Here is a 12,900-nt window from a genome sequence, read left to right on the forward strand (position 1 = left end):
TTTCAGAGTGTAAAAAGCTGTATTCAACTTACAAATGTGGTGTGGCCTTGCCTAGCCCTCAAACCTAGGGGTTGGATCATGTACACAGCTATCATCAATTCCATGTAAAAGTGAATTGTTGAATCCAATTGACGGACAGGCCAGCCATGACTTAGGGCAATAGTCAACATAACTTTATTATAGGTTTGTCCAGTAACTTGTGAGATATAATCTCTTAGCTGCCCTCTTAATTATACACAATTCATTTACATACGATAACATTGGAGAAATTGTGAAGGAGCAAGAGACCATGTTATATTTTAAAGAGGGCATTCATCTCTTTTTGCATTGTCTGACACCATGTATTTAACACTTTGGCTTGATCAAAATTTTATGATCGATGGGTGTAATCACCCAAATTTTTCAAAATTCTATACTTACCATTTTTCAAACAACTTTGCGATAGCCTTCAAGGATTTTCGGCTTCAAACACTCCAATTTCTCCTAATTATGGTCAATTTCTTCTTTTATTTCACTATCAACGATATCTGGGACTTATTTGGATCTAATTTCAGACTTTGGACACAAAGCCAATCTCAATTTAGACTTACTCTATAATTCAAACAAGGATCCGCTTCAAAAACTCATATAGAAGCCTAAACAAATCCTAGATCTAAATCTATATTCAAAAGCTAGCTCCACATCCAAAACAGTGCCCTAGATCCAAATCCTAATCCAAATACTAGCCCTATATCTAAAAAAGATCTCTAGATCCAAACTATATCCAAAACGGATCCATATCTAAATCCAAATTCTAGAAAACTGGATCCACAACAGAACTTTAGATTTAGACTTTGATCCAAATCAGAAAATCAACATTTTATCCTGCAATGTCAATATCTTATTTATCCATTTGTCTAACCTCCTATTCTTGAACATGATACCCATCTATTGGTTCATTTACCAACTTTGTTTAACTCAGTTCATATATTTTTTTTATCCTCCTTTATATTTAGCCTGATGATTTTCTAACTTCAACACCCATAGTGTGCCTTTCTTTCTATTTTGCTACTTCCATGATTTTATTGGGTCATCATTTATTCCAACTTGATTATCAACCTTTGTTTTACACCAGTATATTTTGTTTTCAATCATTGGACACGTGATTTTAACTAATTCATTCACCCCTATTGAGTCTATATCTTCTTAAATCAAACATCATGCATTTACTATGTGGCTTCTAATCTGCCTGAGCTTTAATCCTCTCCAAAGTCAATATTCTTCACAAGTGAAAGATTGCTCATACTTTTCTCTGTTTTCTATATTATCTTTAAAATATTATCAATTCCCACTATGAAAATCACTATCTGTTGATCATATTCTTATAACAAGTTTCTTTTTTACAAGCCTTTGCCCCAATTGCTTGTCACTAAAGACAAATCGGAAATCATTTTGTACCCTCATTTTCCTGTTAGTGAAAAAAATCATTTTTTCTTTATATAATTTGTTCACATCTTCCTTTATCGTGGTATTTTCCATTATTTTCTTCACCCTAGTTCCAACCCAAGACATCAACCATCTATCTTTTACATAGTACATTGATGCATTTTGTTTTGAATTAGATCCTATCTCTTACCAGTGGTCATCTTTTCAATTACGAATATTTTGAAGCATTTTTTAAATTGTTTTTCCAACATATATATATATATATATATATATATATATATATATTATTCTAACAAATCATATAAATCATCTTTGTCCATCAAGAAAAGGGTTCTATCTCAATCAAATAAACTCAGCAAATAAGCTGGAGAATTGATGAAGCACAACTCGGCCTCTAGGTTTGGAGTATTCTAAAGATAGCTCAACCATGTAACTAGACAAGAGAATATTATGGAGCCAAGTGCCGTTTGGCCATTGGCTTTTCAAAACAAGATCAACCCAAGTATTAGGTTGAGGAATTTTACTAAGCAAGTTCAACATCCAGCCCTTGGTGAAGACAAAAAACTTTACCATAAGGCACTCGATGTAATAAGAAGTCTTCCTATCACAACCAATGTAGGAGCAATAGGGTTTCATTCACATCTTCAACAAAGCTATTTGAGGTGATGAGGGTTCTTTTGTTGATTGCCACTAGTTTTTGAGCAATCTACTTAAGAAAGGGGTAAAACTTGAAATTATGGACAAAAGAGCAACCCACGTAGATAAGGGGTTAAACCAGCAATGTAAGCCAAAACAACTCATTCGGGAGTGTTAAACTTGAATTCAATTTTGGCAAACCCATGTAGGCAAGTGGTTAAACCTACAACATATAAACTCAAACAACCCATTCACGTAAGGGATTAAACCTGAAATGCGATTTTGGCATTTTGATTTTTTTAGCCAAAATTATCGTTGATAATAAATTGGACGCTTATCTTCGCCACTAAGCATGGATTACACTGGCTTAATAACCAAAAGAGACATATGTAATCACCCCAAAATTTTCAAAATTCTATACCTGGCATTTTTCGAACATTTTCGTGATAACTTTACGACAACTTCCACGGATTTTCAGCTTCAAACACTTCAATTTCTCTTAATTAGGGTCATTTTTTTCCTTTGTTTTACTATCAACGATATTTGAGACTTATTTGGATCTAATTTCAAACTTATGAGACAAAGCTCAATCTCAATTTAGACTTATTCTATAATTCAAACTAGGATCCCATTCAAAAAAAGTCATATAGAAGCCTAGCTTCATATCTAAAATAGGGTCCTAATATCTAAATACTAGCCCCAGATCCAAAAAAGGTATGTAGAACCAAACTAGAACCAAAATGGATCCATATACAAATCCAAATTCTAAAACTGGATCCACAACAGAACTTAGATTTAGACCTTGATCCAAATCTCAGTTTCGGACTCATTTCATCCCAATTTGGGCCTTCATATCAATTCAGACCTTATCTAAACCCAAGATCCAAAGTCTAGATCCATATCCTTGTTCAGTCCCAAATTCTTAATTTAGATCCAATTCCCTGTTTTTACTTCAATCCATATCTAAATATGAGATTCAGAACTAGATCCAAATCTAAATATATTACTTTTGATCCATTCTATGCTTTTGATCTAGATCCAGCACCAAATCTGAGAGCTAGATCCATTTTTAGATCCGAATACAAGTCAGATGATTTCGAGTCCAAGCATTGAGACATTATGGTCATTTTTCAAATACCAACTGTTTCTAATTCAAGATTACCAAAATACCCTTGATGTTTTTTAAAAAAATATCATTGAATTTCTCAAAATGCCCTTGGTCTTCTCAAAATATCCTTTTTTTACAAAAATAAACTTATTTTTTTCCAAAAATACCAAAATATCCTTTGTGGGGCACACAACCAACGTGGTAAGCAGATCAAGCTTGGTCTGGCTGTACCTGGCACAGCCAGGCACGGCCTTGGCCTGGCCAATCTTGGCACGGCCTTGGCCTGGCCAATCTTGGCCCGGCCCTGGCGCAACCCTTGCCGGCCTCGTGTGGCCCTAAACGGCATGGCGATGCCCTAGCTGTTCAGGCATGGCCTTGAACGGCCCTAGCCTGCCTAGCGTGGCCAGGTACGACCGTGGCCCTCCATTCCTCAGTTGGCGTGACCAGGCACAGCCCTAGCCCATCAAGGCTGAGCCAGCTGCCGGCCAGGTTAGGCATGCAGCTGGCCGTCACAGGCCAGAATGGGCCTGTGGTAGGCCAGCTCAGCTAGTTTAGGCCTGCGAGTGGGCTAAGCCCACGTTGGGCGAGCCTTAGGTGGCACCCTACCCTCTGGTATGGTTAACCCTCCAGTCAACCTATTTTTGGATGGATTTGACACTCTTAGTGTTTTTAAGCTATTTTAAGTCAATAATGACTAATTAATGGCAATTTTTATTTAAAAAAAACCACAACGCCCTTGAGCCTGCTTCCACTATAAATATATCCTCATTTCTCTCATTTACCATGAAAAATCTATCATCCTTTCAAACCTTTGAGCCCTCTCTCTCCTCTTCTAGATTTCTTCTTCTCTTCTTCTTTCTCTTCTTCTTCTTGTTTAATTTTTTTTGTTTGGCGCTTCTAATCATCAACTCCAAACCTTCATTTCCAACAAGAAGAGACCTTGTTGGAGCTTGTGATGGACTCTTGAGGAGTATTTCTAACCTGTTCAAGCTACCATCAAGAAGTTCTTTTTGCTAGGAATAGCTAAGGAGCCGCCTTGACACCAAATCTTTTTTTTTAAAGGTATTTATAACTTTCTTTTTCTATCATTTTCTTTTCTTTTTTCCTCATAACAAGCTGATGGAGGTCCAGAGTCTCTCCAGAGCTAAGGATCCTTCTTCAAGCTCTGAGAGCATGAACAATGCAAATGCTTTCCACAAGATTTTTGTTTCTCTCTTTTTAACTCATTTTTTAGCATTTTAACTAGTTTCTTCATTTCTTTTAACTCGTTTATCTCTTTTTATCTTGTATTTCTCTACTTTTAATTTTTCATCTTTATTTTTCTTTTTTTTATTCATCTTTTTCAAATATTTTTTTTCTCCCTCTTTCATCTTTATTTTTCTCTATATATTTTTGTTTTTCTCTTTCTATTTTTTAATTTTTCTTTACCTATTCTTGCTCTCTGATCATATATGTATCTTTTCATTTCTCTATCTAATTCTTTATTTTGATGCCTTGATTATATGTGGATGTGTATAAAAAAGTCAAGATTTGGGGTGTGTTATTTTTCTACTTTTATCATTTTGAGGTTGGGACATGTCCAACCCGGAAAAAACCTAAACGCGGTTGATGTACATGATAATTTGCATTGAGCATCTCATTTTTTATTTTTCAAATTACAAATTCATCTTTCATATTTTTTTAATGATTCTTCTAACCTTCTATTGGCCTATCTATACTTTCAATACACCCTTGATTGACTCACTATATGAAATCTTACCTCTATCAATTTTCATCAAGTTTTTTTTTTTCATTTCTCCATAAATGTATGTGATGTTTGGAATTGTTTATCTTTTTGTTATGCATATAAAATTTATGTAATCATACATACACTACCATTTATGGGACTCACGAATGCTCACAAGCACATCTCTAAACAGTTTAAGTAAGACAAGATCAAACCCTAATGAGGTGATAATCAAATTACAGCAAAATCTTGAAAGTTACTTAAATTCAAGCGAACCACCCCTACAAATTAAAATATTTTCTTCTTTTAAATATCAAATTTTCACTCTTTTCAACATATTATTTTGACATTTGTAATATTTGAAAAGTGTCTCTCTTTGGCCCTATGATGAACAAGAACTTTGATCATCGTCCATCTATTTTGATATCTTATTTTTCAAGTTAAACTTGTAAAACTTGCTTTTGCAAAGCATAACAAGTTAAAATCATGTTTTGTAAAATAAGTAATTTACAAGTATTTTCCTAATCATATTTCCTCAAAAAAGTTGAAAACTTCGATTTTCAAAGCTATCTTCAAATATAAGTTATCTTTTATTTGAGTTCTAGTGACAAAATTTGAAGAACTCAAATGATCTTACAAGTGTCTTTTGAACAATTTGTTTTCTATACTATTTTGCTATTAGAACAATTCAATCTCAAGTTTCTAGAGTTATTAATTATTAAGTGTTCGTTAGCCCTTGAGACCATAGTTCTAGACCTGAGGGCACTATTTTTTTAAAACCAAACCATATGTTAATCATTTCAAAATTGGTCTCAATATTAAAAAAAACATTATTTAGACTTGAGCACACATGCGTATAGATTTAGGATTACATTTCAAATAGCGGAATGTGCAATGCAAGAGGCTAGTTCTTGGTTAGGTTACCCCCAATAAATGTGTTGGGAACGACTGGAACTCGTACCGACGGATGAGACACTTTCTCTCTTATTTCAAAACAAAACTTTATTTTTCTGAAGCACTACAAAGTCCAAAATAAAATTTGAGGATGCAAATAACAGGGATCTTGGTTGATGATAGCTTGATCTTGAGAGGGTTGACAGTACTTGAAAAATGCAAGATCAAAGAGTACCATCCATAGATCTTGTAACCATATGGAGGGCCTGAGTAGGACTTGGATCCGGTAATGGGGAAGTTGGAACAAGAGATTGAGATTCACTACATGGTATATGTAAGTTTGTGATCGAGATGATGACATTACTAAAGAAGAATTTGATGAACTAGTTGGCTAGATTGGAAGCAGCTAGTCCTTGAGCATGGTATTCGATAGGAAAAGAGAGAGGCATAGTGACTGGTCGTGAGGGTTCACTAGAATTTTGTGGCTGAAGGATAGTAGTATTTGCTTGTCACAAAATGCGAGCACAAACTTCTTGCATGTTAATAAGGCATTTTCTTTGTAAATTCATATGAAATCATGTTTCAAAACTATAATCTTATTAGCCACAATACTAGAACAAATATGTCTTTATATTTGTGCATCATACTTGTATCAGACATGGGAAGATGCATACAACACCTGTATCCTCAGTGTAATTTCATTCTATCACCATATGTAGAACTAGTGGGATGCCAATGACTTTGCATCAATTTCATGGTCATTATAACAAATGCCTAATTGTAAATCATAACAGTTTTAGGCAACATAATTTTCCCTACAACAAATTTGACATGTTCTTTGATTTTTATTTTTATATTAACATCCTTGAGTTCCTCTTCCACCACATTAGTAATTTTACCAAATCAACCTCCACTACAATTGTGGCCTTGACCTCTTCCTCTGTCATGCCTTCTTTGTAAGAATAATGCAATGGCTATAGATTCAGATGAAGCTTTATGTTTGTTGTTAATAATCTCTAGCTATTTTCCCTTGTTAATGAGATCATACCGTTCCAAAAAAAGGACTGCAACACCTTGAGAGTTATCACAATAGCAACAAAACTCTCATACTCGCTTGCAAGTCCATAAAAAATAAACATAACTACATCAACCTCTTTTATAGTCACTCCTGCATCACTTAATGAATCCACCAGGAATTTCACATGATTTGAATAATTAGTGATACTTTTTTTTTAAACATTTTGGGGACCTTCACTGAGTAGAAGGATGCGTAGACTAGACTATGAGGCAAATGTCTTCTTGAAGAATTGTGTGGGGCTTATAGATCACTCTTGTGATGAATAAATAATCTGGCACAAAACTGACTCATGGTAGGTTTGATCCAACTCCAAAGTAGCTGGCCTACATGCTTCCAAAATATATATATATATATATATATATATAGTGAGGAAATAGTGACTCTAGCTGTTCAAAGTCACCCAACCGTCTAACCAAGACTGTCTATTTGATGCACATGGATGGTTGAAAGAAAAATATGAAAAAAAAGTTGGGAACTGATACTAAATGATGAAATGCTCATTAGCTTTTCCTCCTTGTTTTTCTCTTAACCATCCATCATGATGGCTTGGACAGCCCTAGTTAGATGGCTGGGTGACTCTAAGAAGCTAGAGGCACCATTCAATTTTCCTCTCTCTCTCTCCCTCTCCCTATATATATATTCAAGATTTGGTTTTTCTACATCACCTTCTTTGATCATTTGAGGAGGACACTGACAAGATCTGTCAACATGATTTAAGAGACCTTGACACAATGTTACTAATTCTATTTAAGACTTCCATAGCAAAGAATTATTCCAGTCCAGCTTTATAGAAATCTGGGTCAAGAATGCAAACCACTGAGAAATTGTTGTTGTGGGGGCATACTTGAATATGGTGTGGCAGCTATGATAGTTTTGATACCGTGAAAAGTCAAAGGAGCACTGAAGGGAAAACATACAAACAATCAACATTCACATGACAAATACATGGTTATGTTAAAAACAAGTCCTAAATCCATGATGCCAGTTCTTCCACTCTCTTTCAAATGTAATTAGAGAGTAGAGGATTAGGAAATGCACATTAAATAACAGCAGTACATGTGTTTTCTCATCAAGATCACCATTTTTCTTTTGGTTTAGTTGTATGACAAGGTTTGTCTTTCTGCTTTGTCATAGGGATTCTAATGTCATCACAGAGTAAAGTGTCAGCTTCTCTTTCCTTATCCTTTCCTTGACCACTAACAACGGATCTTTCAGCCATATCTTTGTGCTCTAGACCACCAAAGCTTATCAAATCTACCATAACATAGTGCTGGATATCCTCACCACATCAGAGGACAGGTAAACAACAAGACTTTGTGGGCCTGCTTTTGATGTTCATGAATCTCCTATCTCAGATCATGTACATACATCCTTAGCATGTCATTGTGCTTGGATTTCCCCCTTATCCCCGGCAAGTCTCCTAACAATTGTGGGCTGATTGGTAGTAAAAGCATTGGGGCCATCCTTATCAACGGCCTGATCTGACTTCTTTTTAAAGTGACATCATTTTGAGTTTGCTTTCTTCGAGTCTGCATTTTAACTTGAGTGAATACATTGAAAGCAGAAGAGTGGGCTTTACCACTCATAACAGTCGAATCCTCCTCAGCGGTTACAAGAAAAGTGCCTAGTTGATCAATAAGAAAAGTTTGTGTAACTAAGTTTTTAAATATTGATGGCCAAGTTCGTTAAAAGAAATGCCTATTTACGTGAAATTTTACCGATTCTTGGGCAGCCAAATATTAATATTCAAAAGATCCCCATCAACTTTCAATCGACTTTTTTTGTTTTGGATTTTAGCGGACTCTTAGGCTAGCTTCCCTAGTCTGTAGTACCGTGATGTTGTGAATAATCTACCTACAGATTCCATCAAGTGGCAATCGTAGTTTAATAGAAGGCTGTACTTTCTCTCAAGTTCTCTTGTCTGGCTAACGAATTTTATAACGGGAAAATGCCTAGAGTGTTTAAAGAAATAGCTTTAAGTAGACCAGGAGCGGTGGGTACTTGTCATCAAAAGATGGTTCAAGAACTGTGGCCTCTGTTCCAACGGAAACTGTAGACTAAATAAAATATGGCAAACCAAACCCCACTGGCATTAATTAACTATATTCTAGTTCACAAGATTTCATTGAAAGTTGAGCTGCGAAATTTTATCTTCATAGTTGAATAAAAATATGTGACTTAAGCTTGCGCCCGAAGCAGGAGTACCGCCCCTTTGGGCGGTGGAAGCAGACGGCAAGGCCAAATTACTGCGCCGGTTGTCGAATTCAAGAAAAAAAAAACTGAAAAAGCTACTATGATGTGAATCAATGCATCAATCATAAGATGACATCAACATCGAGACCGAGTTGATGACAGGAACATGCTCTACTCATCCTCGAATGAGGGGATGAACATTCTCTCAACGACGCTAGCTGCTCCAGAATGAAATTAAAAGCAAATTATCTTAAAGGAAGAGTTTCTCAGATCGTGTACAAATGAAATCCGGATTACTGCCAGAGATTTTGCATTCACTTTCAGTGTAAGCTCCTATGAGCACGATGATACAAGAAATGGGCTCAAGCTTTCTCACGTTTCCTCAACCCATTTGTCTTCAATGATTTCAACCAGCCTCACCTTCTTCAAGTTGTCCTCTGAATCTGCATTATTGAAATCCAAGCACAGATATTCATCAGTTAAAATATGCAAGTGGGTGCCTGTTATCATCAGAAGCAGTTAATCTCTCCTTTGGTTGATAGACTGCTCCATCTGCAGAGCAGTCTATGTACATATGATAACGAATCCCTAATAATGGGTTAAACGACCATAAATTTTCTAACCCTTCCCTTACAGTAAAGAAGCTTAGTTTTTTCTTGACTGCCATCAAAGTAAAATAATTCAAGCTTGGTTTCTCAAAAGCACTTAACCTTCTGTTGCAGACATTTGCTTCGTGATTCGACATTTGTTCTTAAAATAAATGGTATTTTTCATCGTAGGACGTCCGGCACGTCCATGTCGTGTCGTATGAATTTTTGACTGATCAGTCATGTGGTTGCATCCCCATATCCATGTGATGCTTTCAGCCCACGTGTACTATCTGCACAATGATAGGACTATAGAGAGAGAGATTAATTTATGCATGTCCCATAGAAAAATATTAATCGGTGTGTTTTAAGTTGACGCGGTAACTGATCAGTAGACGTAGCCACAAGAATTCCTTCGTTGGTCTTCGATTCTCTGCAACCCATTAACAATTTGGTCATTCAGTACTCAAAGCATCACACACAGTTTCTGGTTGGCCTTTGCTTTTCCTTTCCAAATTTCTTCAAGCATTGCTTGTATATGAGTGTGTGGATGGGTAGGCTTTTATGTGCAAGTTGAAATACTTGGAGATCTTCCGTTTGATTCCGACACTGCTTTGGATCTTAAGAACAGGAGGAACGAGTGGGGGTTTCGGCATTCGCTTGGACCATAGGATTAATCCACCTACCCACAGGATGGGATCAGTAGCTAGGATCAAGCAAGGTGAACTGCTATAGTTCTCAGTACCTACTACCACCAAAACCAAAATGACCACTTAGCTAAAATAAGATACTCTCCACTAAGGCTAAAGAAAAAGCGTGATATTCTAAACAGTGAGAGGTTCAAAAAGCAAAAAACAAAATGTTCGTAAACTTTACGGTTTCCCGAAAAGGAAAAGGAAAGGGAACGTTTACCAGAAAGTAGCTTTCGCCAGGTTGCAGCCCTTGCAATGATACTCCCGAAACATCAACATGAATAGGATCTCCCGATGAATGGACCAAGATGACGTCTTCGCCGAACAATGCCCGCATGTGGAACGGTCCCCTTGGAACTTGGAAAATGATTCCATTGATAGACACTGTTATCAGCTCTGCAATCAACGCCAGTATTTTGTAAGTCGCATGTCAGCTACAGGTAACTTAAAAACGCAGTTCTAGAGCGGCAGTTTTGCAAATGACAAGGCTACAATTTTTTTCTTACGGTTTTCATAAAGAGAGACACTTGTGCATTAACTTCCCTTCTGTACATGTATATCAACTTTGCTGGCAATTTCTTTCAGACAATACTAACTAATAAAGATCCAAAGGAAAGAAATTTCAAATTAGCCTCTTCTTTTCAGATTTCCTCTGATGCTAAGGTACGTACTGCAAGTCTGCAACAATGACCACTTCTTGTTTTGGCTAAGGTTTAGAGGGACATATCCCCATTGCAAAAAACATACACTGTCAGTTTCATCTGTTAAACCCTTTGACAGGCCTCTGCTGGTAGAAAGCTATACAGCGCTAAGGCATGGAGGCAATTCGAGATTCACTGCAAAGCCCTCATGTTCAAGCTCTCTAGAAAGTCTATTTTACTGGTAAAATAACGTAGTTTATGGCTCCTCATCTTACGTAGTAGGTCATTCTACAGGTGAAATTTGGAGTAATCACAGATTCACAGGGCCTCCCCATGTTTGTGGATGGTTGTCTTGGCATGCAACAAACTTCGCATAAAAGTCTGACTATGCAATCCATGGGTTGGGCAAGAAGTGGGCATGCAGTTTTTGCGGCAGAGTAGTTCAAAGAAGGGCTTCCACAATAAAACGTCATGCATTATCTTAAACCCCAAGGTAAAAGAACTAACCAGATTGATAATGAAAACCTGCAGAAGACGATTGCGTGAGGATGGAAGAGACAAGGTAAGGTTGGTCAATATGATGTGACCCCAACTCTTTGGATACCGGATAAACGTTCACGGCCTCGTCAACAGGTAGATGGGATGCAGAATACGTGTCGTTAACAGAGAGACCGCCATGACCAGAGGTCGGACCAAGAGCAGCGGCGTTACCCTGAGGGAGATGAGGCGAGACCGAATCATGAAGGAGAGGAGGAGAAAAGGGTGAAAAGGAAGAGGACGATGATGATGATGATGACGAGGAGCAGAAAGGTGCCGGGTCGACGTGGAAACTGCTCTTTTCATCCCTGATCAAGGCTTGGATTCCGGACTGCATCTGTCTAAGGCGGCGGCGTGAACGGGAGCGGCGGTTCTGAAACCAGTAAAACACGTTTGCATCACCAACTGACCCAAACCTCTCGAGAAGCTTCCTGATCCTGACTGTCTCATCCTTTGGTGGATTCACCATCCCACTGTTGAAGATGGATTCCAGGATGAGAATCTGCTCCGGCTTTGGGCTCCATCTGGACCTAATAGGCCCCGTTGTTCGTTCTGCAACTTGGTTGACTCCACAACCATCTCTTCTTACTGCTCCTCCTACTGACCCACCATTATCCGCAAGTTGGTGACCGTCGTTCATGGCGGCTGAAGCAGCTCAAGCAAGAAAAATAATTCACACTGAAACAAGAGCTCCCCACAAAGACAATATGTAAGTACCGAGAGGGCCGAAGAACTATATTATTTCCAGTCCATACACTCCGTAGCAGCAAAAAAAGAATCATTCAATATAAAAAGGTAATCACGGCCTGGGTCTTCCGCCTTTGCCCCCTTTTCCCTTTCGCTGTTTCACAGGACGCCACCAAATTGCCTCTTCATTGGAAATAATACAACATTATCGCCGCAACAACATGTTCATGATGAATTAATATTGCAACACTTGAACATATTAAAAACGACATTTCAGTAAAACTTTCAACAGAACATTGCTCTTGAATAGTTTAGGAACCATGCTTTATGATATGTAGCGCGTGATGTACTTAATTTCTTCATGGACATCGTCATGCAAGAGAGAGAGATATTGGTATTGAGCTTAGTGCAGTTCTGACGGCTTTGTCCCTCAATGGGCCATCATGTTAGCGCCTAGCAATATTTTATTTCAAACCCATAGGTTGCATAAGTTCGATGTTCAGCATCCCACTTATCGACAAAGGCATGGTTCAAAGGCGAAAGGATCGTTGTTCCAACCACTATGTCCAAAGTTAACTGCTCCACGGCACATGATGCTGAATAACTCAATTTGCATATACGTATCCAACCATCGTCATGCCTGCCGTAGAAGTCATGATCTTGTTGATACTATTTAAAGCATAAGCATTAAACACT

The 12,900-nt window shown here is 37.5% G+C and overlaps 1 protein-coding gene across 3 annotated transcripts; it reads right to left on the reverse strand.

The window, feature by feature from the left end:
- Nucleotides 1–9,379: 9,379 nt before the first annotated feature.
- On the reverse strand, nt 9,380–12,319 carry LOC116261217 (WUSCHEL-related homeobox 11-like). 3 transcript variants are annotated; one of them, XM_031639871.1, is made up of 3 exons: nt 11,488–12,319; nt 10,560–10,735; nt 9,380–9,503 (listed from the first exon to the last, which is right to left on the reverse strand). In XM_031639871.1, exons 1-3 carry the CDS (start codon nt 12,155–12,157, stop codon nt 9,486–9,488), a joined length of 864 nt encoding a protein of 287 aa, XP_031495731.1. In that variant the 5' UTR covers nt 12,158–12,319; the 3' UTR covers nt 9,380–9,485. The 3 variants fall into 3 exon arrangements, with proteins under 3 accessions (XP_031495731.1, XP_031495730.1, XP_031495729.1); XM_031639870.1 differs by lacking the exon at nt 9,380–9,503 and having other exon boundaries at nt 10,426–10,735; nt 11,506–12,319; XM_031639869.1 differs by lacking the exon at nt 9,380–9,503 and having other exon boundaries at nt 10,426–10,735.
- Between the last annotated feature and the right edge of the window lie 581 nt (nt 12,320–12,900).

The sequence above is a fragment of the Nymphaea colorata genome, chromosome 9 (assembly GCF_008831285.2).
Source record: "Nymphaea colorata isolate Beijing-Zhang1983 chromosome 9, ASM883128v2, whole genome shotgun sequence".
NCBI classification, from domain to species: domain Eukaryota; kingdom Viridiplantae; phylum Streptophyta; class Magnoliopsida; order Nymphaeales; family Nymphaeaceae; genus Nymphaea; species Nymphaea colorata.